Source organism: Natrix helvetica, assembly GCF_964273705.1.
Source record: "Natrix helvetica genome assembly, chromosome: 6".
In the NCBI taxonomy this organism is placed as follows: domain Eukaryota; kingdom Metazoa; phylum Chordata; class Lepidosauria; order Squamata; family Natricidae; genus Natrix; species Natrix helvetica.
In genome coordinates, this window is record NC_138553.1 from 74,627,106 (window position 1) to 74,641,973 (window position 14,868).

Below are 14,868 nucleotides of genomic sequence, written 5' to 3' on the forward strand. Positions count from 1 at the left end.
AGAGAGTAAGTCATCTGTGTACCAAATTTGGTTGAAATTGCTCCAGGCGTTCCAGAGTTATGCTGGAACATACACACATACAGCCGTTTTAATATAGAGAGATTATTATGGTCTTCATAGAGGAATAAAATAATTGAAATGGAAATGGGCTGGTCACATAGTAAGAAGAACTGACGGCAGGTGGACCAAAGCAGTCATAGAATGGATCCCACTTGATCAAATGCATCCACGAAAGAGACCTAAAACAAGATGGATCAATAGGACCATATTGGTTGGAAATGTGTGGAAGAGGCCTTCATCCTGCAGTGGTCAGACAATGGCTAAAACAATGATGATGAAGATTGTTGTTGATGATGATGAAGAAGATGTACACAACAAACATGTGTTATGTTTTCCAAGATAATAAAGTGATCTTTTTACCTCAGGATTTTCATCTTTTTTCTTTTTGGTAGCAGGTCCCTGAGTTGACTCTTCAGCAGGTTTCTTTATCTCCACTTTATTTTCTGTCTGAGTTGGAACTTTAGGTTGAATGATGATGACCTGAGAATCAAGAGACAGGTGAAAATAAGACATGAAAACAAACATTATGCGCATAGCTAAAGGAAAAGAAGCAATTCCCAATGTTGACAATTTCCAGATGTCAACACCTTTATCTCAACAGAATTCCCTAGCCAGAATTAAAATTATCAATTCTTATTAGGGAAACTGCAAAGCCTTTAAGCTGAGGCCTGGTCTGTCAATAAAACATGTAAAAATTCGTAAGTTGTAACAAGATTTGAATGTCAGGTCAGCATCCTATAAAAGTATCCTTTGAGTTGAGGTGACAATTTCATCTACGTAAGCAAATATATCCAACACATCTTCCTATTTTCCCTACAACAGAAACCCGGGTGGGGAGGAGATTCAGGAGTGGTGAAGGGGTAGAATGGCTGCCTTAAGCATTTTCAAGTCTTAAACCACCATCACTACAATCCAACAGCAAAAAAGGGGGTCACAATTACACTACCACATCTCCTGGGCTGAACACTCTGCATCCTCAACCTATATAAAGTTGTTGAAGAAACATTCAGACTTATGCAATGGTAGGTCATCAATCTGTAGATAATTGTTTAATCTATAATACATCAGTTTATATCCTTCAGCACCTATCAGGAATCAATAAAGGACCGAAAGTAAAGGTTCCCCTCCCACATATATGCTAGTCGTTCACAATTCTAGGGGGCGGTGCTCATCTCCGTTTCAAAGCCGAAGAGCATGACTAAACACCGAAGGTGCAGGAATGCTGTTACCTTCCCACCAAAGGTGGTTCCTATTTTTCTACTTGCATTTTTACGAGCTTTCGAACTGCTAGGTTGGCAGAAGCTGGGAAAAGTAATGGGAGCTCACTCCGTTATGCGATGCCAGGGATTCGAACCGCCAACCTTTCTGATCCACAAGCTCAGCGTCTTAGCCACTGAGCCACCGCGTCCCATATTGAAAATAAAGCTATGGACATTCTCTCTGGATTCTTAACAGTTACTTTGGCTCTGTTGTTTGCATCTGTTTCCCGTTGATTTTAAGGGCCAATTTTGCTTCGATAGCGTCTGATTACCATTATGGTCACTTAATTGGTTTGCAATGAAAGACGTTTCTGCACACTTGGCTACTTCTGTTTCCCAATAATGATTATGCCAATTCTACAAAAGCTCTCTTGCTTAGCTTGCAAGCTAGCTAACCTTTGACCTCTTATATCGCCCAGTTCTGGGATAGATGAATGAATCGCTTCACGGCTGCCAAGTGAGGTCGAGTGATAAGATTTGATTATGAGCCCCATTTGCTGAGACATATAAGATTCTCACTTTATTCATCCGGGCAGTGACTGTAACTAAGGAGAAACTCAGATCGGCCGTCCTGATATTGTCTTAACTTTAGTCATTTGCAACGCCTGCAGTTCCCTTAATGAAACCTACCTTGCTGTCAGCACTGATGAGAAGGGGCTGCACTTTAATGCTGTCATTAACCACCGAGACAGCAGCGCTGGTGTTGATGGGCATTGCATTATTGGGAGATGTTGAGATAATGGCATAGGCTACCCCAGCGCTATTCAGGGACGAGGAGAGGGCTGCCGTCTCTGTGACACTTTGTGATTGGTTGCTGGATGTCTGTACATGGCTAACAGTATTATTGGCAGTGGGGAGGGCAGGAGTTGGGTTCTTGATGCTGACCACTGTTGCCTTCTGAAACGTTGGAGGTTGCTTGGAAGGTTGATCTCTGCATGGAGAAATTGGGAGGCTGTCTGGGATCAGAGTCTTTGGCCTAACCTGCAGGAAAGAGAGGGGGGAGAAAAACTCTTCTACGTAACTCCGGAGGAAGCCATTTCAATCATCCTCTTTTAACAGCCCCCACAATCCCTCCCAGGGTGGAGTCTGGGCAACTGAATGTAGCGGAGTGTTTACTGGCCGGATGCCTTAACTGTCGCCAATGCGGAGGGGTGTTTTTTTTTCAGTAGATATATTCTCAGTGTGGCCAGAGAGAGAAATATCAGCCTCTACCTAGGATCGAACTCACAGCCTCCTGGTTATGAGGTGAGAGCTCCATCTCTGGGCCACCACACTACAGGAGGAAGCCATTTCAATGCCATTTAACAAAAAAGTAGACTTGGGGCTTTTTTTCAAATCATTTTTGTAAGAATGTGCACAGTGTAACTACTATTTTGAGACAAGCCAGGAGGAAAATACAGTACAGAGAGATTTGATCTTTCAAACAGTGGTTTATCTACAAGGCATGTATATGTGTGTGTGTGTGTGTGTGTGTGTGTGTGTGTGTATACACATACATACATACATGCATACACACACACACACACACAAACATACTAGGCAAAACCAGGGAATCAATCAATCAATCTTCAACTATAACACAGAGACACACATGGAGAGAGAGACGCCCTCACATGGCCTCCCTTATATTGACATCTTCTTAAAGTGATAACCCTGCTGACTCATTCTCATTGCGTCATCTCAGTTTACAGGCTTACAGCAGCTGGTCAGCTATTAAATCATCATTACCTTAAGAATTTTTTTTCAACAGTTTGCTGAAATGCAGATTTCCAACCTTATTCTCAGTTCTGCTGACGTGAAAGCAGCATTTCACAAAGGCAAAGCCGGATAGAGTTTAGGAAGCCTTTTCTCTTAGGCCAGGCATCCCCAACCCCCAGTCCATGGACTGGCATTGGTCCACGGTCTGCAGAGAACTGGCCCGCACAAGCAAGCAAAGCACCACCTTCGTGCATGCAGAACCACAAAATCACGCCCTCACCTGGTCTGAGGAAAAACTGCTCTCCGCAGAACGAGTCCGTGGCACCCAAAAGGTTTGGGTCCGTTGTCTTAGACCAGTGGTTCTCAACCTTCCCAATGCCGCAACCTCATGTTGTGGTGACCCTCAACCATAAAATGGGTGGTTCCTAAGACCATCGAAGATATGTGTTTTCCGATAGTCTTAGGAGACCCCTGTGAAAGGGTCATTCGACCCCCAAAGGGATCCCGACCCGCAGGTTGAGGACCACTGTCTTAGACTCTTTCTTCGCTGTGAGTTCCACGTCAAACCCTGAAAGGATAAGCTCTACAGAAAAGAGATGGTTGCTCTAGATAGCATCATGGTTGAAAAGTTCTAGATCTGCTCATTCAACTCAAAAAGTCCAAGATGCAAGTGAAATTCCTTCGTGTGTGTGATTATGGGCAGAATTTTGATCACAACCTCATGGTAATCATCTTGACATTTTTTTAACCATACCCTGTAGAAATTTCTGCCCACAGCTAGTCAATCATGAATCTACAACAGCAGAGAAGCACTATCTGGAGTACATAAATGAACTAACGCATCACTCCTTCCCACCTTCCGTCTGCTGCTTTCCACCTCAACTGACATTAAAACAAATGAGCAAAAACTCGAAGACCCCTTCCAAATTTTTTCTCGGGAAAAGCTAGTCAACATCTGAGTCACTCACGAAGTGCTAAAGCCGCACCCACTTTTCAGGGTTCTGATCAACAAGCATTTTCTTTTCAGTTCAAAATGTGTGAAGTTACTCAACCAATTAAATAACTTTGATGTAAATACCAAAAGTAAAAACCTGATTTCATGAATAAAGATGTATAGTTTCTTGGCAGTGTTCATAGGTTGTGAGAATAAACTTTGGGAACAGAAGGAAGAGCTGTATCCAAGACAATCTCAGATTTTAAAAAAAAATCTGGGTCTGGGGCAGAATTTTTGAGAAAGTGTCTCAGATATGACTCTCCTTGAGACATGAAGGAGGCAAAGGGAGGGAGACACATTACAAGGTTTGGTTAATATAACCTTACGATATTGTGTTTCCCTGAAATATGATATTGACCCCTCCCCCCAAAATAAGCACTTGGCCTTATTTCCGGGAGGTCTTATGATTTTTGAGGTGCAGGAGGCCCCTTAACCTCAGCCCGTGACCCGCAGATCAGCTGATCCAGAGAAGGGTGGATGCCCTCCCTCTTTTGGCCTTTGGTCCACTAGACTAAAAAATTAGAGGCTGGCTCTGTGAAAGAATAAATCAGATTTATGCAGTGGTGGGCTGCTGCGGGTTCGCATAGGTTGAGGCGATCCTCTAGCTAAGGATCTGCTCAGTTTGGTGAACACGCCATTCCCACACCTGGCTGACCCCGCCCCGTCAACCCCTCCCATCCCATCCCAGGACTCTGGTCTCCAGAGCCCAGGAGGCAGTTTTCGTCCTCCAGGAGGCTTGAGGAAAGCCTCCAGAACCTGAGAAGGGTGAAAATGGGCCTCCCAGAAGTTCCAGAAGGCTGGAAATGGGCCATTTCTGGCTGCCAGAGCCCCGGGAGGCTGTTTCATCCTCCTGGACATTCGCGGAAAGCCTCCGGAGCCTGGGGAGGGTGAAACCCCCCCCCCCATGGCATAGGAGGATGACTAGGCCATGCTCACCATGGCCATGCCCACCCAGCAACCGGGCAGAGAACCCGTTGTTAAACTTTTTGAAGCCCACCCCTGGATTTATGGTGCTTCCATGTTTCATGTGACAAAATCTTCATGTATAATGCCACAAATATGGTACTTGCAGTGGCTTCACCTCTCAATGGAGAAGAATCTACAGTGAGAAGCAGTCATTCCATACTTACGAGAGAAAGAGATCTACTTGATTTTGTTAGAGATGGAACCCAGTTCATTTGAAATGTGGACAGAAGAACAGCATGAAACAGGATCACCCTGGACCCAGTAAGTCTGATTATGTTAGAATACCATAGCAGAGTTAGAAGGGACCTTGGAGGTCTTCTAGTCCAAAGCCCCTGCCTAGGCAGGAAACCCTATACCGTTTCAGACAAATGGCTACCCAGCATCTTCTTAAAAACCTCCAGTGTTGGAGCATTCACAACTTCTGGAGGCAAGCTGTTCCACTGATTAATTCTTCTAACTGTCAGGACATTTCTCCTCAGTTCTAAGTTGCTTCTCTCCTTGATTAGTTTCCACCCATTGCTTCTTGTTCTACCCTCAGGTGCCTTGGAGAATAGCTTGACTCCCTCTTCTTTGTGGCAGCCCCTAAGATATTGGAACACTGCTCTCATGTCTCCCCTAGTTCTTCTTTTCATTAAACTAGACATACCCAGTTCCTGCAACCGTTCTTCATATGTTTTAGCCTCCAGTCCACTAATCATCTTTGTTGCTCTTCTCTGCACACTTTCTAGAGTCTCCACATCTTTTTCACATCGTGGCGACCAAAACTGAATGCAGTATTCCAAATGTGGCCTCATCAAGCATTATAAAGTGGTATTAACCCTTCACGTGATCTTGATTCTATCCCTCTGTTTAGGTAGCCTAGAACTGTGTTGGCTTTTTTGGCAGCTGCTGCACACGGCTGGCTCATATTTAAATGGTTGTCCACTAGGACTCCAAGATTCCTCTCACAGTTATTACTATTGAGCAAGGTACCACCTATACTGTACCTGTGCATTTCGTTTTTCTTGCTCCGGTACAGAAAAAACATCTTTGGAAGAAAATGGTCCACAAAGATTTGTCTATGCAGCAGGACACCATCATTTCCGAGAGACAAAGAAAGTTCCTGCCAGCTCAAAACATGTAGTGAATACTCAAAATATTGTATTGTGTACTGTATGCTGTATACCTACTGTGTACTTTCTATCAATAGGAGAAGCATAACTTGGGATATAGACTGAATGCAATTTGAAAATAAGCCTCTTCCAGAATAATTGTTATAAATCAATTTTCTTGACCAAACGCAATGAAAGGTTCACTGCAATGAACGTCTGAACAGATAGAAAGGCAACCACAGTTCAGATACCTTTTTTCAGGATAGAAATGTTGTGGCCCACTAGTAGCCAGTAGAGCTGGCAGTAGATTCGGACAGTGAGGAGGTTGGGGAGGAACATGGGCCTGTCCTGGAGTCTGAGGAAGGCTCTGATGAGGGCTCTGCGTCGGAGGCAGAAAGGGGCCAGAGTCGTATGCCAGTTATCAGCTGCCTTCAGAGGCAGACATCAGTGAGGCAGACGAACAGCTGGAGCCTGTTCCCAGGGTGCGCATGGGCAGAATTGCCAGAAGAAGGGAACAGCTAAAGAACAGGGGTCGACTTGGGAGTAAGGCCACAGGTGGACGGTGAATGGCCCCTCCCAGAGGAAATAGAAGAGGAGCGAAAGGGGAGTGGAGTTTGCAGGAGACAATTAGTTCGCTTAATTGGATTGTGATTCTCCGAGACTCCTTGCCAAGTTTTGCAGCTCTCCAAACCAGAGAAGGTCTGTGACTGTAAATCCTCCCTTGAAAGACTTTGCTGGATGTGAATGAGCAGAATTCACAGTAAATTAATAAAAGGGTTTTTTTGTCCGTACACAGAGGTGTTTCATGCTCTCAGGAGGCCTCGGTCAGAACAAGAAATGCCCTTGGCATATGGGTGGGTGGGTGGATGACTAGTTTATACCCATCAACATAAAATAGGTTACAGAAACAGAACATCCATACAATAATGCAATCACAATAGCAATAGCACTTAGAGTTATATACCGCTTCACAGTGCTTTCCAGCCCTCTGTAAGCAGTTTACAGAGTCAGCATATTATCCCCCAACAATCTGGGTCCTCATTTTATCCACCATGGAAGGATGGAAGGCTGAGTCAACCTTCAGCCTGGTGAGATCCGAACTGCTAAATTGCAGGCAGCCGGCAGGCAGCAGAAGTAGCCTGCAGTACTGCATTCTAACCACTGTGCCACTTTCATGGATTATATATTACAAACAGACAAAAAAAGGGATAGATTACTTGATTAGCTGATGCCACTTATTATCGGCTGCTGCACTGGCACATTTTGATGCCTTTTAGCTGGGAACAAGTTACTATCCCTAAAAAAAAATTGGAAAGAAATTATTCTGGATAGTCTGGAAAATTTACTTAAAAGACAATACGGTTATCACATTGATCCTTACAAAACTGTCTATAGCAAAGCGTGCCCAACTCTTTCACCTATCTCTGAGTTAGAAGGGTAGCAGCATTCCTCAAAGGAGCCTATTAAATTTGACTTTTGGCAAGGCAGATGGAAGGAGTCTCAACAGTGAGCCTGAATGCAATGATTAAGCAGCTGAGGGCTCACAGCTCAAAAAGCACCCAAGGTTGTAGGCCATGAATAGCAAAAACTGTGAAAAGCGTTCAGGGGTAGGAACATCTTCTAGGTGCAATGAAATTTATTGAAGAAGCCAGCCCAACCGGGCAGAAGTTAGCTTAATCTACAAAGCACCTGGGGTGCAATTCCTGTTCTAACTTCAGATGAATTAGATCAGAGGTAGTATTCAGCAGGTTTTAACCAGTTCTGGAGAACCAGTAGCGGAATTTTTGAGTAGTTCAGAGAACTGGTAAATACCACCTCTGGCTGGCCATGCCCCCATCTATTCTCTGCCTCCCGAGTCCCAGCTGATCAGAAGGGAATGCAGTAACCTTCCCCTGGAGTGGGGAGGGAATGGAGACTTTACAGTATCCTTCTGCTGCCACGCCCACCAAGCCACGTCCACAGAACCGGTAGTAAAAAAAAATTGAATCCCACCACTGAGCTAGGTGCACTAGAGAAGTCACAGAGCCACTTCTAATGGTAGTGAAAATGGGACACAACACAAAATGCCTTCTGGAAGTCTTGAAGGCCAATCTGGCATTCACCACCTGGCAAGAGACAAGTGTGGCTCCCTATTGGAATGGGACCAAAAACACATGAGTTTAAATCCACCATCAGCCGTGGAAACTCACTGGGTTTTCTACAACATTGTGGTAGGAAACATTGGAGGAAGGAGAACTAAGTTCACCACCTTGAATTCCTTACTCAAGTAGGATATACTGTAAATCAAATTAATTAATCATCTTCCAAGGATTGACCATCTGATCCCTCATGTGTTGATAAAACAAGTGAAAAATCTATCAACAAAGAAGTTAGAGAAACAATTAAAAGTTTTGTCTGAAAGTCTTCCTCCAAATATCCTGAAAGCGAAGGTGATTTTTTAATAGATTTCTGCACCTACAATTAGTGTATGGGAAGCTTGATTCCAAGTTGAGGCCAAGAACAAAATGGATATTCTTCTGATCTTTTGCACCAAATTCGTAGCATAATCAGCCTTGGTGCTAAATAACCTTCTCCTCTCATAAGAAGAAATTGTAGGAAGTCATTAATAGAGCGCCAAGTGTGACATTGAAAAATGACAAGCCAAACCATCACCTTTGTTTGTTTAATATTTGACAAGTGTGCTTGCTGTAGGAAATATTCTTTAGCCTACTATCCTTAGACTATATATAACAAGGTGAAGGTTTTAAAAAAAGCACCACAAATGTTCTTTCTTTCTCAGAAAGCTCAAACAGAATCAGCTCCTGATTCTGTTCTACGGAGGAATCATTGAGTCCATCATCTGCACCTCTAATAACTGTCTGGTTTGGCTCTGCAACCCAACAAGACAGACACAGACTTCCGAGGATAATTAGAACTGCAGAAAAAACAATGGCTACCAACCTGCCTTCCATTGAGGATCTGTATATTGCACGAGTCAAAAAGAGGGCTGCGAAAATATCTACAGACCACTTGCATCCTGGACATAAATTGTTTCAACTCCTACCCTCAAAACGACACTAAATGGCACTTCACACCAGAACAACTAGACACAAGGACAGTTTTTCCCCAAATGCCATCACTCTGCTTAACAACTAATTCTCACAACACTGTCAAATAATTTACTAAGACTGTATTACTATTCTTCTTCTCTTCCTTCCTAGTATCTATATCTTCCCACTTATGACTATAACCATGTTGCTTGTATCTTTACAATTTATATTGTTTTATCGGTTTACTAGTATGATTTGATATCTTATTAGTAACCTTGACTATCACTAAGTGTTGTGATGAATGTATTTTATTTTCCTTATGTACACTAAGAGCTTATGCACCAATAACAAATTCCTTGGGTGTCCAATCACACTTGGACAATAAAGAATTCTACTCTTTATGAATGGTGATGAGATTCATCAAGCCGAAGCTAGGTTTTCCACTTTATTTCTTTAAAGCAGCTAGTAGAAAAGAAGATCCAAAATAGAGAGAGAAAAATGGCTTTCTAACAAAAAAATATCTAAGAATGCTCCAAAGAGCCTTCTGTGTGACATTCAAGAAGAGATTTTCCAACAAAGACGATCTGCAGGTAACTACAATGCTTACTGTGGATGTAATTAAGTAAACAATATGCTGTATACTCAAGATCCTGCACGAATGATTTATTGTGCCACACAGTTAAATTCAGTTTCTTCCAATTCACTTGGTCTCAGCACTGTTTGTTTCCCAATAATTGGATACTGAAAATAACAGCCTATGCTGTTGCCTTCCTGCATGCAAAAGTAGATTTTTAGCTTTTGCAGCTTGAAGAGAAGAGGCAAAGCCGAGCGGGAGGGTTGCCCTGTTTGCACACGCATCAGTGCTGATTCGGGTAGTTGTAGCTGCATGGCAATTCAATGTAACACAGCTCATATGGCAATACGTGTGTCTTGATTTCTTAATAGAGGGGAAGAATCCTACAGAAAGGATGTCTCTGTCCAGCTGTTGAAACAACTGGAATTGGTTCCAGTCAGCTCAGCCAATGGTGAATCATCTAGTACCCTGTTTTCCTGAAAATAAGACTTACCGTATTTTTCCCAGTATAAGACGCACCTTTTCCCACCCAAACAGAGGGTGAAAATCTGGGTGCGTCTTATACACTGAATACAGTATTTTTGGCATCCAAAGAGGGTTTGGGAGGCCTGCAAAGTGCTCCTGGGGTCTGGAAAGGGCAAAAATGAGCTAAAAATGGGCCGGTTTTTTTGCTTGTTTTTGCCGCCCCAGCCGCCAGGAGCACTCTACAAGCCTCCCAAAGCCTATGCACGCCCCATTTTTTTTGTAAAAAATGGGCCCATTTTTTGCTCATGTTTGCCCCCCCCAGGCCCCAGGAGCACTTTGCAGCCCCCCCAAAACTCTCTGCACACCCTGTTTTTCACAAAAAATGAAGCGTGCGGAGGGTTTGGGAGGCCTGCAGAGTGCAAAAACTTCTTTTTACCTCTTCAAAATCTTGGTGCGTCTTATACTCCAAAAAATACGGTATCCCCAAAATAAGCCCTAGCATGTTTTTACATGTGGCCTAACATAAGCACTACCCCGCAAAATAAGCCGTACTTAAGAGTCTGCGCAACTGTCTGCCCATTACAAGAATACAAAAACCACACAGAACATTCGCCCATTGCTTTCTTTCCTCTGAATTCAAAATCCCATTACAGGTAATCATTGACAAATGGAGCCCAACATTTCTACTGTTTGTTAAGTGAAATTGGCCCCATTTTATGACCTTTCTTTCCAGAGTTGTTAAGTGAATCCCTGCAGTTGTTAAATGAATGATACAGTTGTTAGGGGAATGTGGCTTTCCCATTGTCTTTTCTTTGTCAGAAAGTTGCAAAATGGAATCATATGACCCCTGTTTGCACATTGCAAACAGTCGTAAATGTGAGTCAGTTGCTAAGTGTCCAAATTTTGACCACTTGACCATGGGGATGCTAATGGTCATAAGCATTAAAAATGTCATTTTTTCAGTGCTTGTTTTAACTTCGAACGAACGAACTGATGTATGTTGAGGATTACCTATACTGATGATAAAATAATTCAAATCTACATGCATGCATCTTATTAGCAAAACAGAATGAATGCTATAATTAGGCTAATTTAAATACATTTGGCATTGTTGCATTAATGTATATATGCAGATAAAATGTCAGACTGCGTTGCATAAAAATCTTTAAAAAGTGATTCTATTGCATATGCAAACTGAGAGCTTATGTTAACCCTGGGTCTTTGCTGCCCCCTTGTGAAAAGTCAGCTCAGCTGCACATTCTACCTACATCTTAAGTTTCCACCTGCTTTCAAATCATTTCAAAATAATTCATTTTTACATATAACAAATAAAGTGTCGCTCTGCACACAATGTACGTTTCCCCCCCCAAAAAAAGCTAATAGTTGTCCTGCCCCAGAGGCCAAGAAAAATTAGCATAAAGAGCTGTTTTCTTACTGTTTTAATCCTTACATTCCACACTTTAACTAACAGTGTTAAAATATACAATTAAAGGATTAGAGATTTTATTTAAAAAGACCCCAACAACATATACCGCAAACATATGTTAAATGGTGATAAAAGTATAAAGAAGAGGTTATGCACTCAAAGTAGAACCAAGTAGTACCAATAAAGGAGAATATTTTTAGCTCAGGGTTGAAATGATGTGTCCTTGTTGCTCTCTGAGCTTGCTTGTTTTCTTGAAAACGTTTCATTACCCTAACTAGGTAACATCATCAGTGCTAGTGAGTGAGGTCACCAAGAATCAAGTAGACATGATGACATTTATGCCCTCTGCTTCTTGAATACTTATGCACAGGAAATTTAATCAGATGGCAAATCTGAAATACAGAATATTATGAGCAAAGAAAGCTGATACTCTACCAACATTTCATTTCCAGAAGTGATTTTATCATAGTCCCCATGGGAAATCTTTTGCGCGAAGCTTTATAATACAATAGTAGAGTTGGAAAGGACCTTGGAGGTCTTCTAGTCCAACCCCCTGCCTAGGCAGGAAACCCTATACCGTTCCAGACAAATGGCTATCCAACATCTTCTTAAAGACTTCCAGTGTTGGGGCATTCACAACTTCTGGAGGCAATTTCTGTTCCACTGATTAATTGTTCTAACTGTCAGGAAGTTTCTCCTCAGTTCTAAGTTGCTTCTCTCCTTGATTAGTTTCCACCCATTGCTTCTTGTTCTGTCCTCGGGTGCCTTGGAGAATAGCTTGACTCCCTCTTCTTTGTGGCAGCCCCTGAGATATTGGAACACTGCTATCATGTCTCCCCTAGTCCTTCTTTCTCTTAAGCTAGACATACCTAGTTCCTGCAACCGTTCTTCATATGTTTTAGTCTCCAGCCCCCTAATCATCTTTGTTGCTCTTCTCTGCACTCTTTCTAGAGTCTCCACATCTTTTTTACATCGTGGCGACCAGAACTGAACGCTTTGAAGGCGTTCATTCAAAAAGTGCATGAGGAAAACAGTAAATTTCAGCCACTGTCTTTTAGTAAGTTGTATGTTCAGCGGTGATGCAAAATCACAGTCTTGCTCCTTCATTCTTGTCCTTGAAAACATTCTTCTTCATTAAAAAAAAAAGAATAAAACCCACAACTGGATTGTGATTTCCACTTACGATCTAAACAAACGGCTACTCAATAAGTTTGAATGAAATAGTCTACTGCAAAATGATGGTTAGCTGCACAGAGGATAGACAGACACAAGAGACTGTGGGAAGAGACTGTCAAAGTTCACAAGCCAGCTTGTTCATATAACTACAGCTTAGTATTCCATGCAGCAAGCTCCTTTAGAGTTCTAACTTCCTCGTCACTCATTCCTCCTACTCACCCGAACCTTGCACGGTAAGTAATTCTTAATAAAGTTACTATTTCAAAAGTGCATTTGCCCTGCAGGTCTCCCATATTTTCCGTGCTCATTTTTTTAACGTCCTTCTTCCTATCACTCTTCCATGCCCGTCATTGCAAACTTATCTTAACTGTCCGGTTGATTAACACAGAATTTTGATTTGTAAAGTCTAGCATTAAAGGTGAAGGAATGTTCTCTTCTACACGGCTACAAAAAGTGCATAATCATTTCTTTCGCAGTCACATGATCGAAATTTGGGCGATTGGCAATCAGCATGTATTTTACCACAGTTGCAGTATCCCTGGGTCTAGGGGTGGGGTTTAAAAATTTCAGCAGCGGGTTCCCTGCCCGCGTGCTGGGCGGGCATGACTTACTCGACCTCCTGCACCATGGTTGGGACGGGGGAGCTTTTCGACTTCCCCGGGCTCCAGAGGCTTTCCTCAAGCCTCCGGGAGGGTGAAAACTGCCTCCTTCGGGTTCCGGAGGCCCTCAGGAGTTTCCGGTCTTTCGGAATTTTCAGGAGGCCCATTTCCCCCCCTCCGCCCCCCGAGTCTCCACACGGGCCCTGCACTTACCTCACATCCAAAACGGGCCACGTGGAGACTCCTGGGAGGGGAGGGTTGGGAGGGGAAGGGTGGGAGGGGAAGGGAAGGGAGGGATAGGTGTGGTCAGCCAGGGGTCAGATTTCAAGGTTCTCTGAACCGGCCATAATGTTAGCTACAGGTTCTCCCGAATCCAGGCGAACCTGTAGCAGCCCACCCCTGCCTGGGTTGTATCATCACCATTTGAGATTTCCCTGGTGACCTATAAGCAAAGTCAATGGGGGAAGATGGTCATTGCTTAATAATGGCAGGATTCACTTAACAGATGTGGCAAAAATGTCATAACATCGGACACAAAACCCACTTAACAGCCACCCTGCTTAGAAACAGGAGTTCTGGTTCCAACTGTGGTTGTAACTTAAAGACTCCTGCCGTTCTAAATGTGAAACACTTCTCCTCCCCCCCACCCCCCAATTCTCTTTGTTCATGGACCCCGAATAATTTGACAAAAACCTCTACTGCAAAGATAGATCAACTTAAATGGAAAGTCATTTATTTATACAACTTCATTCATATGGCAATTTAGCACACCGTAATTTACCAAAAAAAAACCATTGCCTGTTTACTGTATATTAGTCTAACGGGAAAAAATCTCAACCTGCTTAAAGGAATTGTTGTATTTGATCACCCAAAGGTGGAGAATCAGGATAAATGCAATGCAGCAATAGCACTTAGACTTATATACCGCTTCATAGTGCTTTTAAAGCCCTCTCTAAGCAGTTTACAGAGTCAGCCTATGGCCCCCAACAATTTGGGTCCTCATTTTATCCACCTTGGAAGGATGGAAGGCTGAGTCAACCTTGAGCCTGGTGAGATTTGAACTGCCGAACTGCAGCTAGCAGTCAGCTGAAGTAGCCTGCAGTACTGCACTCTAACCACTGCGCCACCTCGGCTCTGAATGATCACATAAGCCAAATTATAAGAACAGCAATTAAACCCTTTCCAAACTCTAATAATTGAAAGGATTTCTTTCGGTCCATTAAATTCCAGACAAGGAACAATGGATGGAAACTGATCAAAGAAGAGATTCAACCTGGAAATAAGGGTAAATTTTCTCACAGCAAGAGCAATCAACCAACGGAACAGAAGTTGCCTTAGGAAGTTGTGGGAGTTTCATCACTGGAGGCTTTCGTGAAGAGACTGGACTGCCATCTGTCAGAAATGGTGTAGGGTCTCCTGCTTGGGGGGGTGGGGTTGGACTAGAAGACCTACAAGATCCCTTCCAACTCTGTTAATCTGTTAAATGCAATAACCTTTGTCCTGTAGCTCTTTTCACATCAAGGAAGAAGAG

At 43.0% G+C, this 14,868-nt stretch overlaps 1 protein-coding gene across 1 annotated transcript in view; it reads right to left on the bottom strand.

Annotated features, from left to right (window-relative positions):
• PHF21B (PHD finger protein 21B) overlaps nt 1-14,868 on the bottom strand; it is a gene marked incomplete at its 5' end in the record, with an annotated part of 175,974 nt that overhangs the window by 31,901 nt on the left and 129,205 nt on the right. The window contains 2 exons of the mRNA XM_081957118.1: nt 421-540; nt 1,950-2,300. Coding sequence (XP_081813244.1) covers nt 421-540; nt 1,950-2,300 — 471 coding nt within the window. The remainder of the gene's footprint in view (nt 1-420; nt 541-1,949; nt 2,301-14,868) is intronic.